General features: G+C 37.0%; 1 protein-coding gene across 2 annotated transcripts; it reads left to right on the top strand.

Moving 5' to 3' along the window:
- Positions 1-3,588: 3,588 nt before the first annotated feature.
- Positions 3,589-12,591, top strand: LOC149028856 (auxin response factor 6-like). Of its 2 annotated transcripts, none has more exons than XM_089139216.1 (15): positions 3,589-4,017; positions 4,138-4,720; positions 5,191-5,303; positions 6,374-6,472; positions 6,564-6,620; positions 6,707-6,862; positions 6,951-7,035; positions 7,229-7,319; positions 7,883-8,047; positions 8,133-8,255; positions 8,953-9,028; positions 9,135-9,282; positions 9,442-10,835; positions 11,326-11,516; positions 12,132-12,591. In XM_089139216.1, the coding sequence occupies exons 2-15, from the start codon at positions 4,678-4,680 to the stop codon at positions 12,328-12,330; spliced, it is 2,940 nt and encodes a 979-aa protein (XP_088995342.1). In that variant the 5' UTR covers positions 3,589-4,017; positions 4,138-4,677; the 3' UTR covers positions 12,331-12,591. The 2 variants fall into 2 exon arrangements, with proteins under 2 accessions (XP_088995342.1, XP_088995348.1); XM_089139222.1 differs by having other exon boundaries at positions 3,589-4,023.
- The last annotated feature ends 3,368 nt before the right edge of the window (positions 12,592-15,959 follow it).

Below are 15,959 nucleotides of genomic sequence, written 5' to 3'. Positions count from 1 at the left end.
ACACTTGTTCTTCTAGACTCGAGTCCTAGAACATGGCATCGGATTAGGATTCATCTAAGATATTACAATGTTCACATGTGTTGGCTCCTTTCTTTGGAAGAAATCTCCAATGGATTATAGGATTCAGTCACATAGAATATTCTAATCTAAGGGTTAGGATAAATTTACTGAGTGCCCTTAGATTAAAATATTATTCGAACTGAATTCTATAATTTATTAGACACTCATTGAGAGAATCGCTTCAAATAGAGGATCCAAACCCTGTTTACATCCTCTCAAACTGATAGGTCTTCTAGTGTTATGGTCAAACCGAGAAGATATTAAAGGTGGCTTTCATGTGCTCTATCTACAAGTTAAAGTTGATTTGACTCCATATTACTTTTTCCCTTTTTATAATGGCAAGAAAGAACCAACTATATTGGCTACTTTACCATATGGTTGATTCATTGGGTTTGTGGACATAAAAGTCTACCACTATCGAGGTCCTTATATGGCCTTTTTACTTACTTAAGTATCAAATTAATGGTCACCATTTGATGGATTCCCACTTAGTTACTTAAATTTAGAATTTGATTCAAGACAAATCATCAAGTGTATGGTTGAGTTAGCAAACTAGCATAAGGAGTCCAACTCATTTAGAGTAGTCTTTGCTCATGATTTTAAATTAGAGTGGACTTTATGGTTGTGCTTCAATCCTTCAATCCTTCAATCAATTGAGTGTTGATTCAAATCATCAAAGTAATTAAATAGTTTACTAATCCAATGGATATAAAATCTCTTATTTAAGGTGGCTTAACAATTTTAAACCAAAATATTAAGGTGAATTAGTTAACCACACTTCGGTGATTCAACTAACATGATTAAATATTTTGTAATGGCTTGGAAATCAAAGGTCATAAATTAACCTTTTAAATTATATATACATTATAGAGGTGGAGTAAATCTTTGAAGGCAAGTTTTTGTGCAATAGTAAAGTTGTCAACTATGATCTGATTGTAAATGAATACTCTTTGAAAAAGTGAGGATAATCTATGCGTGTCTTGCTCTCTCGAGACCTTACAATGGTGGAACTTTTATGTATTAGATGGATAAATTCTAATGTTAATCTTCTTTACAAAGTGAGGAAAACACTGAGAGAAAGATAATAAAACCCTCATGTATTATGTATTTATAGCGTGTGTATGAGAAAGAGAACATAATTGTCCTTTTTATATTTATTTAGTTTTTGTTTGTTGAATTTTTATTTGATACATGTTTAATATATTAAACTTTTTTTTTTAAGGTAGTAGTTTAGAATATGAGATAGTCACCTTAATAATTTTAATGAATGAGTACAATAAAATTTATTCGAGACTCTCCTTTTTGTATTTTCTAGTAGGGTCCCTCTTTTATATTTTACATACAAAAGATTTAGATAGATTCTCTTGACCTACTACAATTTATTTATCAAATTAACTTAATTAACGCATTGTTTAGATTCACAATTCATATAAAAAAAATTCATAAAATGGACAAATCTAACTTATTAAGTGTTTCAGAAAATAAAAATAAAAATTACGTGTCAACATAGTTCAATGAAAAATATTTATATCCAAACTCACAATTCTACCCGACATTAGGGTTGGATTTTTCAAACTTACTTTGATACCATTTTTTTCCTTCTTAATTTGACTTTTCTTTAGGTTGACTGTTAGGATTGGGAAGAACTATGGGGAGGGGGACATAAAAAGATGGCTCAAGTTATTTCTCTTTCATCAATATTTTAATTTAGATACCGAATGATGATTAAACCATTTTAATATTTGATTGATAGAAATGGATGGACTTAATGGTTTTGAAAGTCTCATAGATTATCTTTCATAATAAAATCCTCGAAAGAGAACAAATTTGATCCCTAACAAAGTGAAATTTGAAAAAAAATTTTGAAAAAAAAATTTGAAAAAAAATCGAGGTGCAATTTTTAGTTAGAAGTTAAATAATAAAATATTAATTTAGGGCAAAAATATATGGTCTATTCTCACTAAATCAGTCACTTGTCATTAATATTGAATACATGACAAAATAATGTTTATTGAGTTGGAACACTTGAATAATACAGTGTATTAGATTTGAAGGATAAAATCCAAATTATAATTTTTAAAATGTTGTAGTTTATGGTAGTTTTGCTTGACTTGAAAACTTATTAACAACTCTTATAACTCACAAAATCAATCCTCAATTAGTAACTTGATAATGTTCTAAGAAAAATTAAATAGTCATTTTTTTTGTAAAAACAAAAAAAATAAGGCCAATAATTAAATATTTAACCCAAATTAGGAAGAGTTTAAATTATAATAAGCTTTAGGTAAAGTTTATGACTTGCTACTCCTTTCCAAACATAAATGAATTTATAAATTTTTGGTAAAAGGAATTCTGACTTACATCAGCAACCCCATGAATCACTTTTCATATGAAAAGACTGATCTACCAAAAAGAATAATTCTATATAAATCCCATCAATTAATACATTAATTAATGCATACCATTTGCATTAATAGTTATGTGAAGCTTATTAATCATTTAAAATAATTACTAAAAGCAATTAAAAACTAGTATTACTATTACCTTAATTATGCTACGTTACATCCAATCACATATTGTTTATGTTAGTTGGTACAAAATTTATAATAAAATTTGAAAATAAAATATTTAGTGTTTTGTAGTTTAAAATATTAAAAAAATTAATAACTAATAATTAATGCAAGAATTATTCACATAATATATCATGGAGTTGAAACTCACCCACCCCAGAAAAGTTTTGAATCATAAAAATATAAAATGAGTATTAAAAGTACAGTCAACTAGGGTGTGTTTGGAACATCCACCTACAATCGATTCATTTGATATAAAATTTTGAAATCCAATCAAAACCCACTTTAATGCTTGAGGGATGGCAACTGGGGAGCAAATCATTACATTGTTAGGTTATTTAAAGTTGCATATGTACATCTAACAAAATGGTTATAGCCTCTTTTATTGAGACAATAAGTTTAAGGAGGTCAAGAATTCATTGATTCGAACCTTTGTACTTTCACATCTTTTTTATTTTTCTAAATTTATACTTAGTTGTTATGACTCTTTTGATGATGATAGACAAGGTTTAAAGTATCACATGATACCATACGATACTAGTCGATACGTATCTATGTTTGACTCAATCGATACGATATATCTCGATACGTTTTTTCATTGAATTACAATAAAGAGCAATACAATACTCAATACAGGACGATACGTCTCTTAAAATCAAATACGTTATTCAATACCAACACTTTAAACTTGATGATAAATGAGAGGTGAAGTGAGAATCCAAACTGAGCCTTTAATGGGTGAAAGGTTTAAGGTCAAAGTTGACTCAAGAAGCACACGAACACACTACTCTCCAAGCCATGCACTTCAATCAATGCTCACAGCTATCAGCCAACTCATTGGAGGACAATTCTTGCAATAAAGATTAAATGGAGGGGTGTTATCGTAAACAAAAGAATATCCATTTCTGATTTCTGAATTGGTACGTATATGTGCTTGCCATGGCGTGTATGACTGAATGTGTATGAATTTTGATTGTGAAAAGTAGAGAGAACATCAGAAAACAGTAAAACCCAGAAAGAAAAAGATTAAATTCCAATGTTTTCTCTCTCTCTCTTCTCTGTATAAAAATGGAGAAAGAAAATAATGGCGGTTTTATTGATTGATTACAGCAAAGGAGAAAGAGAAGAGCAGAAGAAGAAGCAGTAGAGTTGGGAAAGAGAGAGAGAGAGGGAAAAGCAACTGTGTTGAGTGTGATTTTGCAGATTTTCAGCAGCTTGGGGAAGAAAGAGAGAGAGAAATATACTTCTCTGCAAATTGGATTTGGGGGGAAGTCCTTCCAATGGTTTCCTCCTGAGAAATGCAAGGCTAGGAGTTGGAATTTTGGAATCTCGTGTTTGTTTTGTATTGGAGTGGGTGATCTGAGTTACTTGGATTTTGAAGTATCAGGTTAGGGTTAGTGTTCTATTCTGGCTTTGTTTCTATTCTGGAAATGTTGAGGGGTTTTCTTTTTTTGATTGAAGTAGCTCAGAATAACTGAGATCTGAGTGGTTTCGTCGTTTTCTGCAGGTGGGTTTGGGTGTTCTGCTTGTTTTCTTATGTGGAAACCCTAGGAGCTCTGTTGTAAGCTCGGAATGTGTGGGGTACCATCTTCTGGAATTGCAGGTTGAGTGATTGGTGATTGAAGTGCAAGGGAAGGGTTTCAGTTGGTGAGGATCTGGGATGGATGGGGCTGAAAGTGATGGTGTTCTGTTGTGGAAGTGGTTTTGAGTGAAGGTGGGGGTGGGAGGGTGGGTTATTCTCTGTTGCTGATGAAGGTTTTGAAGTTAATATCAGATTTGTCGTTTAATATTTCTTGTGGATAGTTGAGGTCGTGTTTTGCTTGGAAGAAGACATTAAACAGATGGGGTTGATAGGTTCAGGTCAATTGTATGTGGGTTATTGGATTTGAGCAAGGTGAAGTGGAGGTATGGTTGTCTGGGGCAAGAAGGGAGTGAAAGCGAACCTTTTGGAGAAAGTTTTGCTCGTTTCTGTGGTTTAGCCTTCGTTTTGGGTCTTGTGTGGCTCGTTTAGTAACTTCTCTGTGAAAAGTCATACTGAATCTGCAAAATGAGGCTCTCTTCCTCTGGCTTCACTCAGCAGACCCAAGAAGGTGAGTTTATGTGCTCTAGACTTTCTCAATGCTTTTTTCTTTGCCCCTCCCGTTCTTTCGAATTTGGTAGTCTTTCATGTTTCCATCTGTATTGCTTCAGTGTTCTGATGCATCAGTATGCCCTTTCGAGGTTTGAACTATCTGCAGCTGACTACCTATATGATCTTTCTCCTAAAATACTACCTTTTCTGCTATTTTGTTAGCATTCAGTTCAGTGAATTTGGGGGTTTCAGCTATCAGTTTCTAACTTGCTTAGATGGTATTTTTCTTCTGAAATATCTGCTTTCCAACCTCTATATTGGCTTTTATTTTTTAAAATGTGAGGTATGGTATGTATCCGCCGGCAAAGGAGGAGCGGAGAAGATCCTATTCCTATTCCTCACTGGTCTTTTGTGTTTAGTGTTATTGGGTCATTTTATGTGCAGAACCCTGTTCTTTTCCTAAGCTATGGTTGGTGGAACATGTTTCAGGGGAAAAGAGATGCCTGAATTCTGAGCTATGGCATGCGTGTGCGGGACCTCTTGTTTCTCTACCTGCGGTTGGGAGCCGTGTGGTATACTTCCCTCAGGGTCATAGTGAGCAGGTCTGTCTACTTAAATTTGAATTTGCTTACTGTGATACACGTAGCCATGCTTCCATGGGGGTATGACCAACTAATTTATGCTCCACTCATTGCTTATATTACTGAGGTTATTGTCACGGGGCGCCATTTACACGGTGGTGTTGCGGGGGCTGTTTGACGTCCAGATGCTTTTGCCTATATTCCACGTGCGTCAACTTGGGAATCCTGTTAGATTGTCACTACCACCCCTGAGATTTTGTTTTGATTATAACGCCATATTGTCAAGGTGCTCCATTTGAATGCTGGCTACATTCAATCCGACTGCTCCCCTCCCCCGCTGCGGGTGATTTCTCTTTTTCTCCATCTCCAAATGATCAAAGAAGAAGTTCTTTAGATTGATGTGACATTCTGAATATCTTAGCTAAAATTCACGGCTTCTAAGGAAATAATTTTAACAGTAAGATAGGAATAGCTTTTTTACTTTCAAGATTTTTCCTTGGCTGGATTTTTCTCCTAATAGATCTTTTATTGCTTTGTAATCTGTCTCCTGAATATCAATATGGACATTCTTAGTCCAGCCATTCTATTCTTCCGCCCTGATTTTTGTGAGGATGCTATCCTCGTATCACTAGAAGTTATGTTTTCCCCAAAAAGCAAGTACATATCACAGAACTTTATCTTTGCGTGGATAGGGGTGCAGAAAGCTTTTCGCCTTTGCTTAGAATAGCTTGGATCTCGCTTGCTAGATAATTTTTGCAGATTTATCTTCTATAGGTGCTTGCCTATATTAGTTGATTTATGTCTGTGCTTGTGCTTGTGTCTTTATCTTGTGTGGCAAGTCACATTGTAATATGCTCCAAGCTGTTCTGAGGTTGTTCCCTGTCCCATGCCAGATATTTTAATGGTTTGTGATTTTTGGCAAATTTAAAAGCTATTGTTCCTTTATTGTCCATCTTTTTTAATTTAATTTTATCATTTTGAGAACATGGTTTTAGCTACCGAGGCAGGTATCAACTATTTGTTGAACTTGCTATTTTTGTGTCTGCTTTGACTGATTATCCAGTGTGTAAATCTTAATGTTTCCCATGCAGGTTGCTGCATCTACCAACAAACAGGTGGATGCCCAAATACCTAATTATCCAAACTTACCGCCACAGTTGATATGTCAGCTTCACAATGTGACCATGCATGTAAGGTTTTGTTCTTTTGGTGGGGCTTATTGCCATGATTTAAATATTCTTACATGGTTGTTCCTAAGTCTTAAGTTTTATTACTTTGCAGGCAGATGTAGACACAGATGAAGTTTATGCGCAGATGACTTTGCAACCACTGAGTCCTGTAATCATATCACTCCGTTTGTTGTTTATGCATTTGCTTTCTTGTAATATTGTTGATGTTCTAACCCAAGTATTGTTTTTCCCCAGCAAGAACAAAAAGAGCCTTACCTGCCTGCAGAGTTGGGTTCCCCCAGTAAACAGCCAACCAACTATTTCTGTAAGACATTGACTGCAAGTGACACCAGTACACATGGAGGATTTTCAGTGCCTCGCCGGGCAGCAGAAAAAGTCTTTCCTCCATTGGTAAGTTAACTCCTCAGGCTGTCTTCTGTGGCTTTTCTCCCCTGGGCTCAATTAGTGCAATCATATCTTTGATTTTCTGTTTGTTCAGGACTTCTCACAGCAGCCTCCGGCTCAAGAATTGATTGCAAGAGATCTACATGATAATGAATGGAAATTCAGGCATATATTTCGTGGTTAGTTTTCTATTATTTGGCTTGTGGAAAAAGTGTATTGTTTTATATGATATATTCAGTATGGGAAAAAGTCTATTGTTTATATGATATATTCAGTATGGCCTATTTCACTGGTTTGGGTTAGAGCAACAGTAACCCAATTTTGGGCAAGTCTTTTGTTCTTTGCGTTGATGTATTCCATTTTCAACTGTAGGCCAGCCGAAGCGGCATCTTCTTACAACAGGATGGAGTGTGTTCGTAAGTGCAAAAAGACTTGTTGCTGGCGACTCCGTCCTTTTCATCTGGTATCAGTAGTCAAGTTCTGCATTGCTTTCCATTGTTTATTCTCACTAGTGATTAGCTGGATCAGGATGAACTATGGTTGGGAGTGGCCTCTGTTTGGAATGTCCATTTGGTGCATTTGTATGAAGTTTATGAAAATCGACTTGATTAAATGACTTTTTAGAGTTATAGATCTGCTTCGACAGTCAATAAAGACTTTGAACACATTTACAGTGTCATTCTGGGTTGAATTTTGATGTAGATAAAAGGTGGGCCTTGATGCAATGGTTGCACCATTGTGGCTAAATAATCACTGGTTCAAGTCCTGGAAATAGCCTCTCTGTAAAAGCAGGGGTAAGGCTGCATATGTTATGACCCTCCCAACTCCCTGCAGTGGCAGTAGCTTGTGTGCACTTTGTACTGTGGGGAACTGTTGAAGTGGGTGATTCTTCTTCAAGCATGTATGCCACCATATGTAATAGTTGCATAACCACTTCCATTGGTCATGATCGGTTGTATGATAGATGTACACTATGATCTTTGATTTAGTTTCACTGCTCACTGTAAAATATCCTGCCTCCATCAGGAATGAGAAGAACCAGCTGCTTTTGGGAATTCGTCGTGCTAGTCGTCCACAAACTGTGATGCCTTCATCTGTTCTTTCAAGTGACAGCATGCACATAGGGCTTCTCGCAGCAGCAGCTCATGCAGCTGCAACAAATAGTCGCTTCACTATATTTTACAACCCAAGGTAGAAGTCGGTTCAGGATGAAAATTAATTTTTAAGTTCTAATTTTATTTTTTCAGCTTTGCTCAATTGTGTCGCTTGCTTGCAGGGCTAGCCCGTCAGAATTTGTCATACCTTTGGCAAAGTACATCAAGGCAGTCTATCATACCCGTGTTTCTGTTGGCATGCGCTTTAGGATGCTGTTTGAGACTGAGGAGTCAAGTGTTCGTCGGTAGGTCTAAGTCACTCTTTTTAAACAACTACATTTAAACATATGCCTAATCAACTTCAGAACCAATAACTTTCCAAATCAGCTTTAAGGTGCAGAAGTGGGTGAATGTGGAGGGTAATCATGGTTTGAAGCTGGAAAGATCGTTGTAGTGTCTAATCTTGGAAATATGCTGGGCCTTTATTAAGTTGGTCGTCTAGTTTTGTTTTTGTGGTGTCTCACTTTCTTCTGAATGGAAGAGGTGACTGCTCACTAAATATGAGAGTCCTGAAGGCCTTAAGGAGTGTCAGTGAATGCATGAACTCCCCAGTGAGAGGTTTGAGTTCTAAATGTTATGGATAGGGAATTATTCTTGCTAGTTGGTTTAAACTCGGCATAGGTCATGTGATGGAACAACCAGAGTGGTCATCTGTAGCATTATTGTTTTCTTTCTGTATATAGGTTTGTGCTGAGATTGTTGCCACCATCCAAAAGGCATGATTTGATTTATTTCTGCTGTTTATACCGTTTCCTTATTTCTTCTGTTCCTCAGGTACCACCTCCTTATAGTTAGGAAAATTTATGAAGTGGTTTTAGTAATTCAAATATGCGCATTTTAACCAATGAACAGTCCTATTGGTTATGTCTTCTAGTCATTTTCTGGTTTCAGTCTGCTTTAATAGGCAGTAGGCACTGATCATTAAATTATGTTTGTTCCCAGGTATATGGGCACAATTACTGACATAAGTGATTTGGATAGTGTTCGTTGGCCAAACTCACATTGGCGCTCAGTGAAGGTATGTGGAGTTAACCTTGGGTGATTTTCCTGATTGTACTTAACAGCTAATGTGCTTAAAGATCTAAGTATGGTTTTCTCTTTGATGGCTGCTTCTATCATTGCAGGTTGGATGGGATGAATCCACTGCAGGGGAGAGACAGCCAAGGGTTTCCTTGTGGGAGATTGAACCATTAACAACGTTTCCGATGTATCCATCACCATTCCCCCTCAGACTTAAGCGGCCGTGGCCTCCAGGACTACCCTCCCTCCATGGTAAGTTTTCTTATTTCTTATTATTATTTTTTTTTATGGTAAAATTATTTATTTTCTTTATCTAGGTGTAACATGCAACCAAGGTCTTTCTGTAACTGTATCGATTTCAATTTAACATTTTGTTTTTGGTTTGTCTTTTCATCCCTTCTCTCGTAATAGGCATCAAGGATGATGATTTGGGCATTAATTCTCCACTTCTGTGGCTCCGGGGAGATGGTGGAGATAGGGGTATTCAATCCCTAAATTTTCAGGGATTAGGGGCTACACCTTGGATGCAGCCAAGGCTAGATGCCTCCATGCTTGGCCTGCAGTCAGATATGTATCAAGCAATGGCTGCTGCAGCGCTTCAGGAAATGAGAGCTGGGGATCCTTCTAAACAGGCACCTCCATCTGTTCTCCAATTCCAGCAACCTCAGAATGTCTCAAACAGATCTCTCATTCAGAGGCAGATTTTGCAACAACCTCAATCTCAGCATGCTTTCCTTCAGACTGTTCAAGTAAATCAGGCTCAAGCTCAGGCTCAGGCTCAGGCACAGGCTCAGGCTCAGGCTCAGGCTCAGGTGCAGGCACAGGCACAGGCACAGGCTCAGGCTCAGGCACAGGCTCAGGCTCAGGCTCAGGCTCAGGCTCAGGCTCAGGCTCAGGCACAGGTTCAGGCTCATGCACAGGCACAGGTTCAGGCTCATGCACAGGCACAGGTTCAGGCTCATGCACAGGCTCAGGCGCAGCTTATTCAGCAACAGCTGCAACAGCGTCACACCTATAATGATCAACAGCAACCACATCCACATCCACAGATTCAGCAGCAACAGCAACCACATCCACATCCACATCCACAGATTCAGCAGCAACAGCAGCAACCGTCTGATCCCCAGAACCCTAGAGTTGTCTCCACACTCTCTCAGCTTGTATCATCATCTCATGCTCAACCTCCGTCCCTACAGACTATGTCTTCTTTGTGTGAGCAGACAAACTTTACAGATTCTGGAGGGATCCCTGTTACATCATCCAGTATTTCTCCCCTCCATGGTCTTTTGGGTTCATTTTCCCATGAACAAACATCTCACCTGCTTAATTTGCCAAGAAGCAATGGTCTTGTGTCCTCTGCTGCATGGGTTCCAAAGGGAGTTGTAGTTGAACCTAGTCTCTCTTCTAGAGCAGCTAAATGTGGTCTGCCCCATGTTGAACAGCTCTGCTCACTTCCACAAACTAATGCTTCTCAAAATTCAGTCTCACTGCCACCTTTCCCCGGTAGAGAATGTGTGGTAGACCAAGAGAACGGTACGGATCCCCAAAGTCATTTTCTTTTTGGGGTCAATATAGATTCCTCCTCTCTTCTGATGCAAAATGGAATGTCAAGCTTACGAGGCATTGGCAGTGAAACTGATTCAATGGCAGTGCCATTTGCTGCTTCTAATTTTATGAATGCTGCAAGCACTGATTTTCCGCTTAGTTCAGCTATGACAACTTCCAGTTGCTTAGATGACTCAAGTTTTCTACAGTCCCCAGAAAACACAGGCCAAGTGAATCCCCCAACCAGAACCTTTGTTAAGGTGAGAGGACTTGTCTGTGATTTTTCCTGTTGGTTCATCCATAAGATTTCATCCTGTTTCATGGAATTCAGATTATATTTAATTGCTGCTCTTGTGATGGTTTCACCTCTTCATCCTGTATTTTATAAATATTACTTTACACATTCCATTGTACTTTTTTTTCGTGCTTCCGTTGCTCTCTTCGTCTCCTTTTGATAGGGATCACAAAACATTAGAATTTGGGGTTTTTAATATGTTCTATTGGTTTCAAGGGCATATGTATATGGACCTGGGGGTTCAGCTAGATTTGTTCCAAAGTGTGTGTATGCACACTATGTTTCTGGCATGTGTAAAGGGGTAAACTCATTTTGTTTACATTGGTAGAATGCTTGCTGTTACTTCTTTTCACTAGTGTTTGTTATAATTTATTTTACTTTAGCTTCAACAAGCATGTTGATGTCATTTTGATCTGAAGATAGCTCACTAAGCTGGATTCTGTATTTGTTGACAGGTTTACAAGTCAGGGTCCTTCGGACGGTCACTGGACATCACCAGGTTCAGTAGCTATCATCAACTGCGAAGTGAACTTGCGCAGATGTTTGGCCTTGAAGGCCATTTGGAAGACCCTATGAGATCAGGCTGGCAGCTTGTATTTGTGGATCGGGAGAATGATGTTCTTCTCCTTGGTGACGATCCATGGCAGTAAGTTCCAACCTTCCCAGATAGTGGTTATCATTTTCCTCTTTCTTTGTTGCTGCTGTAGTTGTAGATTGATGCTAAAAGAAACAACATTTCAAAAATTGACTGGTTCATTTAAAATGTTATGGCTTGTGCATCTATTGTGTCTATTATTCATATTTGATTAAACAATTGCCATATTTGAAGCAAACAACATGTGTGATGTTTCTTGATGTTTGGCCTCATTGGATAGGGATTAGGCGCAAACATCAACTGTGTGAAACTTTTGAGGTCAATTCATTGATGTTTGTGATTGACACTGGAATTGCTTCGAATTCTGAACTCTGATAAATTTTGATTCCAATGTTTTACTTACATCCATACATTGAATAAGGAGCCATGCACCTAGGAGACATCATGCGAGTACTTGTGAAGTAGATCCTTTCTTTTCTGTATTGTTGAGCTGCCAATGCTGTAGTACTTTCTGAATTTTCTTCTGACGTGTATTCTGTTGCATGGTATATTGATGCTTTTTTCTCATCTCCGGTCATAATATAGCTTATGGTTGACTGTTGTTATCCCTTCGAAGCTTCTGGAATATGATTGACATCTTATGCGTTTATGCTACTTTGCTTCCAGGGAGTTTGTGAACAATGTGTGGTGTATCAAGATACTCTCACCTCAGGAAGTGCAACAAATGGGTCAGTCAGGTAGGGAGCTTCTGAGTTCGCTCCCTGTCCAGAGGCCCTCTAGTAACGGCTGTGATGAGTTTGTGAGCCGGCAGGATTCAAGAAACCTTAGCACTGGAATTACATCCGTGGGATCTATTGACTACTGATGAACTCAGATATAACAATTTATTTCTGTAAGTTTTCCCAGTTTGTCATTGTCCCACTCCTTGTACTATTAGCCTTCAACACATTCCCTGTGAGCGGAGGAAAAGTAGGAGTAAGTACCCCGTTTGATGCTTATATACAAGTTACTTTATGTAATTATTTTCATTCGACATAACTTTTGTGTATTTTCCATGTGTAATACATTCAACACATTGTAGTTACTGATGTTTATGAAGTTCAGCTGTTTGTGTGGCTTTCTTGCATTGTTTCTTGAAGGTGAAGTGATTGTTTTTAAAGTGTTTCTCTTGAATTTGACTTGTTCATTGTCTTTCATTTTACTTGGGAATTTTAGCAAAAGCAAAATCTAATGTTAGGCTACAGGAATGTAAGGAGGATTTGTAACTGGACATTCCTGTGAAGTTAATAGCAGGGGAAGATTTTTAAGGCAATGGCCTCTAAAGGGACTTGTAAGTTTGCTTTCAAATAAATGATTTTGGCCTCTCCCTTCTATCTGGAATGCAATGATTTGATGCAATTGACTGTTCTTGTTTAATCTGGTCTTGGGTATAATTGATGGAACCCGTAATTATATGTTCCGTGTCTCGCCGCTGGCCTGTTAATTACATGTCTAATTTAAGTATTATGAGATTCTCTCTCAGATTCTTTTGCATCTATGTTAATGTTGTTATGAATTCCTTGTTTGGATTGATCTTATTGGTCGGGCTTTTAGTTGATTGGCTACTTACTAATCTTTGGCTTCTACAGTTGTATGTTGCAGATTTCAATGTTTGTATAAGCTTTTCTTATCTAAAATATAAAATTTGCCTATATAAACCTAATAAATCCAAGAATCCAATCCAAACAATTACATGAAGCATTAGAACTCCATGAAGCTTGCCGACTAACTTGTATAGAGAGTGCTTTTGGGTTGTAAATTTGGGTGGCTTAGAAGCTTTTGTGGTCGAGGTTTCATGAGATGGTGGAGCTTTGAACTCCTTTGAAAAGTGCAGGTGTTTTAATGGATTAGATGGTGACAGCACACACAGGCCATGCATTGCCAATAAAGCTGAATGCAAAAATCACAAAAGGGTGTTTGTTGTTGGGTTTCTTTCTTTCACCATGTGAGGGTGGCCCAAGGCTGTCTTTTTCCTCATCAGAGACTGTTTAATATTTGCAGTAACATCACATGTATACCTCTCTCTCTCTATATGCTGAAACTGATCTGCTTCAGGTTCTGACCCCAGTTTTATTGCCCTTTCCATCATGAAAGTGAAGCTTTACCATCGCACCATATTCTGGAAGAGTCCTGAGTCTGGATCCTCACCCCATCGGGGGAGCACAAACTGCTCTCCGAAGGCTTTCCAACCACACAAATATGTGGGGCCCACTGGTGAAAAACACTTTTTGAAAAGAAAAAAAAAACTTTAAAATTTTACCTGTGGGCCCACGTGTTTGTGTGGTTGGGAAGCCATCGGGGAGCAGTCTGTGCTCCCCCGACGGGGTGAGGATCCGGACTCATTCTGGAATTCTTTTTTTTGTGGTACATATACTGGGATTCATGTGTACCAACAAAAATTTATGAGATTCGTAACTTTCTCCTTCTCTTTTTATTTTTATTTTAATTTTATTTTTTTTTACCAGTAGGGACTTGTAAATCTCTATATAGGGTCTGAGTATAAATATTTTTTATTTTTTAGGATTTGATTGCTTATTATAATAGGGGATGGGACTATTACATGTCACAGAGGGGACTTGAACTATGATGGGTTTTATCAACTGAGCTATCTGTCGATAATAAAATATTTTTGGGTAAATATCACTTACATCCCCTCTTAGCTGGACAAATAGCACTTACACCCCCTCTTAGTTGGATGATATCACTTACCTCTCCTCTTTCCTAATAAATATATCAAACATTTCCCCTTTGTTAACTTTTTCGGTTAAATTTAAATATTTTCTAAACCCCTTACTATTAGCTAAAAATATATAAATTTTTATTTTAAACCCTAAATTGCTGTAATCAGTTAAAACATAAAATTATCCTCAATTAAAATAATTATTAAAAATCAGAACTAAAACCCAAATTATCTTTAATTATTAAAAGCCCAACAATTAAAAAAGCACGGACTACTATTTTGGGTTTTTAATAACTAATGATAATTTGGATTTAGTTTTGGTTTGTAATAAATATTTTAATTGAGGGTAATTTTGTATTTTAACTGATAGGGTGATTACGGCAATTTAGGGTTTAAAATAAAAAATATTTTTAGCCAATGGTAGTTTGGGGTTTTAGAAAAATATTTAATTGTAAAAGTTAAATTTAACCAAAAAAGTTAACAAAGGGGAGAGATGTTTGATATATTTGCTAGATAAGATGGGAGGGAAATGATATTATCCAACAAAGAGGGGGTATATGTGCTATTTGTCCAGCTAAGAAGGGAGGGAGGTAAGTAATATTTACCCAATATTTTTTTATTTTTTGGTGAAGGTTTTTAAGTTAGTTTGCAGAACTAGGGGTTCAATGTTTTGTTTTGGGCTTTAATGATTTTAGGTTGAAAGCATCAAAATTCAACGCCTAAATACAGGTGATTTGTGAATAACAATTTTAAGCTCGGATTGACTAGCTGCTTGAATTGGGAATGGGTCGGTTTTGAGATCATTACCAAATCTGTTAGAGTAATTTTTTAAATTAAAAATTATATGAGTCTTAGATCTTGTTTACGTTATAGAGAAAGTCACTCTCTTTTACTTTTTTACCTCTTCAAAGAGTACAATAAACTCAGAATCTTAATAAAATTCTACAGAAAAAAAACTTAATAAAATATAACACATTAAGTATCAATATAGAATTGTAGACACATACACAATATAATTTTAATTGAAAAAAAAAAAAAAGGGTTAATTGATACGAAAAGGTGAAAATGAAACATATATGTTTTAGTATAAAAAGGTTCAAGATGAAAGCCTTTAACTCCCAAAGAATAGGTGATAATAAAAAGCTAAAGTTAATATTGAATGGTGGACATGATCTAGCTGAGGTCTTGACGGCTGAGAAAACAGTCACAGAGTGGTCTTAGATTTGATTGGAATTGCTTGTCCATCGATCACTGATCTGATAGTCAACGGTTGGGCATTTATAACTTTTGATTTGGGCAAAGGCGATTCGGTGCATTCGGTTCAGGCTGACGGGCCACTAAGGGGTTGGGCCGAACCATCCCAAAACCTAATGGTTTTTTACCCCTCTGCCCATATCTTGTCCACTAAAGTTAGGTTTGGTTTCGTCTTAACGGTTGGGACTACAATTTGACACCCTTCCTTGACACAACCCTCAACAAAATCCACTTTGTGGGTCCCACATGAGATGTACTCTTTGAAATGGTATGGCCCATGTACATCTTATAGATGTGAGAGGAATTGAGATAACCTTATTTTGAATTTCTTCTTTTGGTTATAGATTACTAAATATTAAGGAATATAATATGTTTCTGTAAATAGTCATGGAGCTATCATAGTCTTCACTTAATAGTTTGCTCTGATACCATGTTTGAGTAAATTTGATGATACCTCTTAAAACAAGTCCATCATAAATTTATATATAATGTGATTTAAAACAACTCCAAGGTTAAAAAAC

Source organism: Hakea prostrata, chromosome 1 (assembly GCF_041222555.1).
Source record: "Hakea prostrata isolate BN-2017 chromosome 1, UWA_Hpros_2, whole genome shotgun sequence".
In the NCBI taxonomy this organism is placed as follows: Eukaryota; Viridiplantae; Streptophyta; class Magnoliopsida; order Proteales; family Proteaceae; genus Hakea; species Hakea prostrata.
This window is presented reverse-complemented; position numbering and strand designations above follow the sequence as displayed.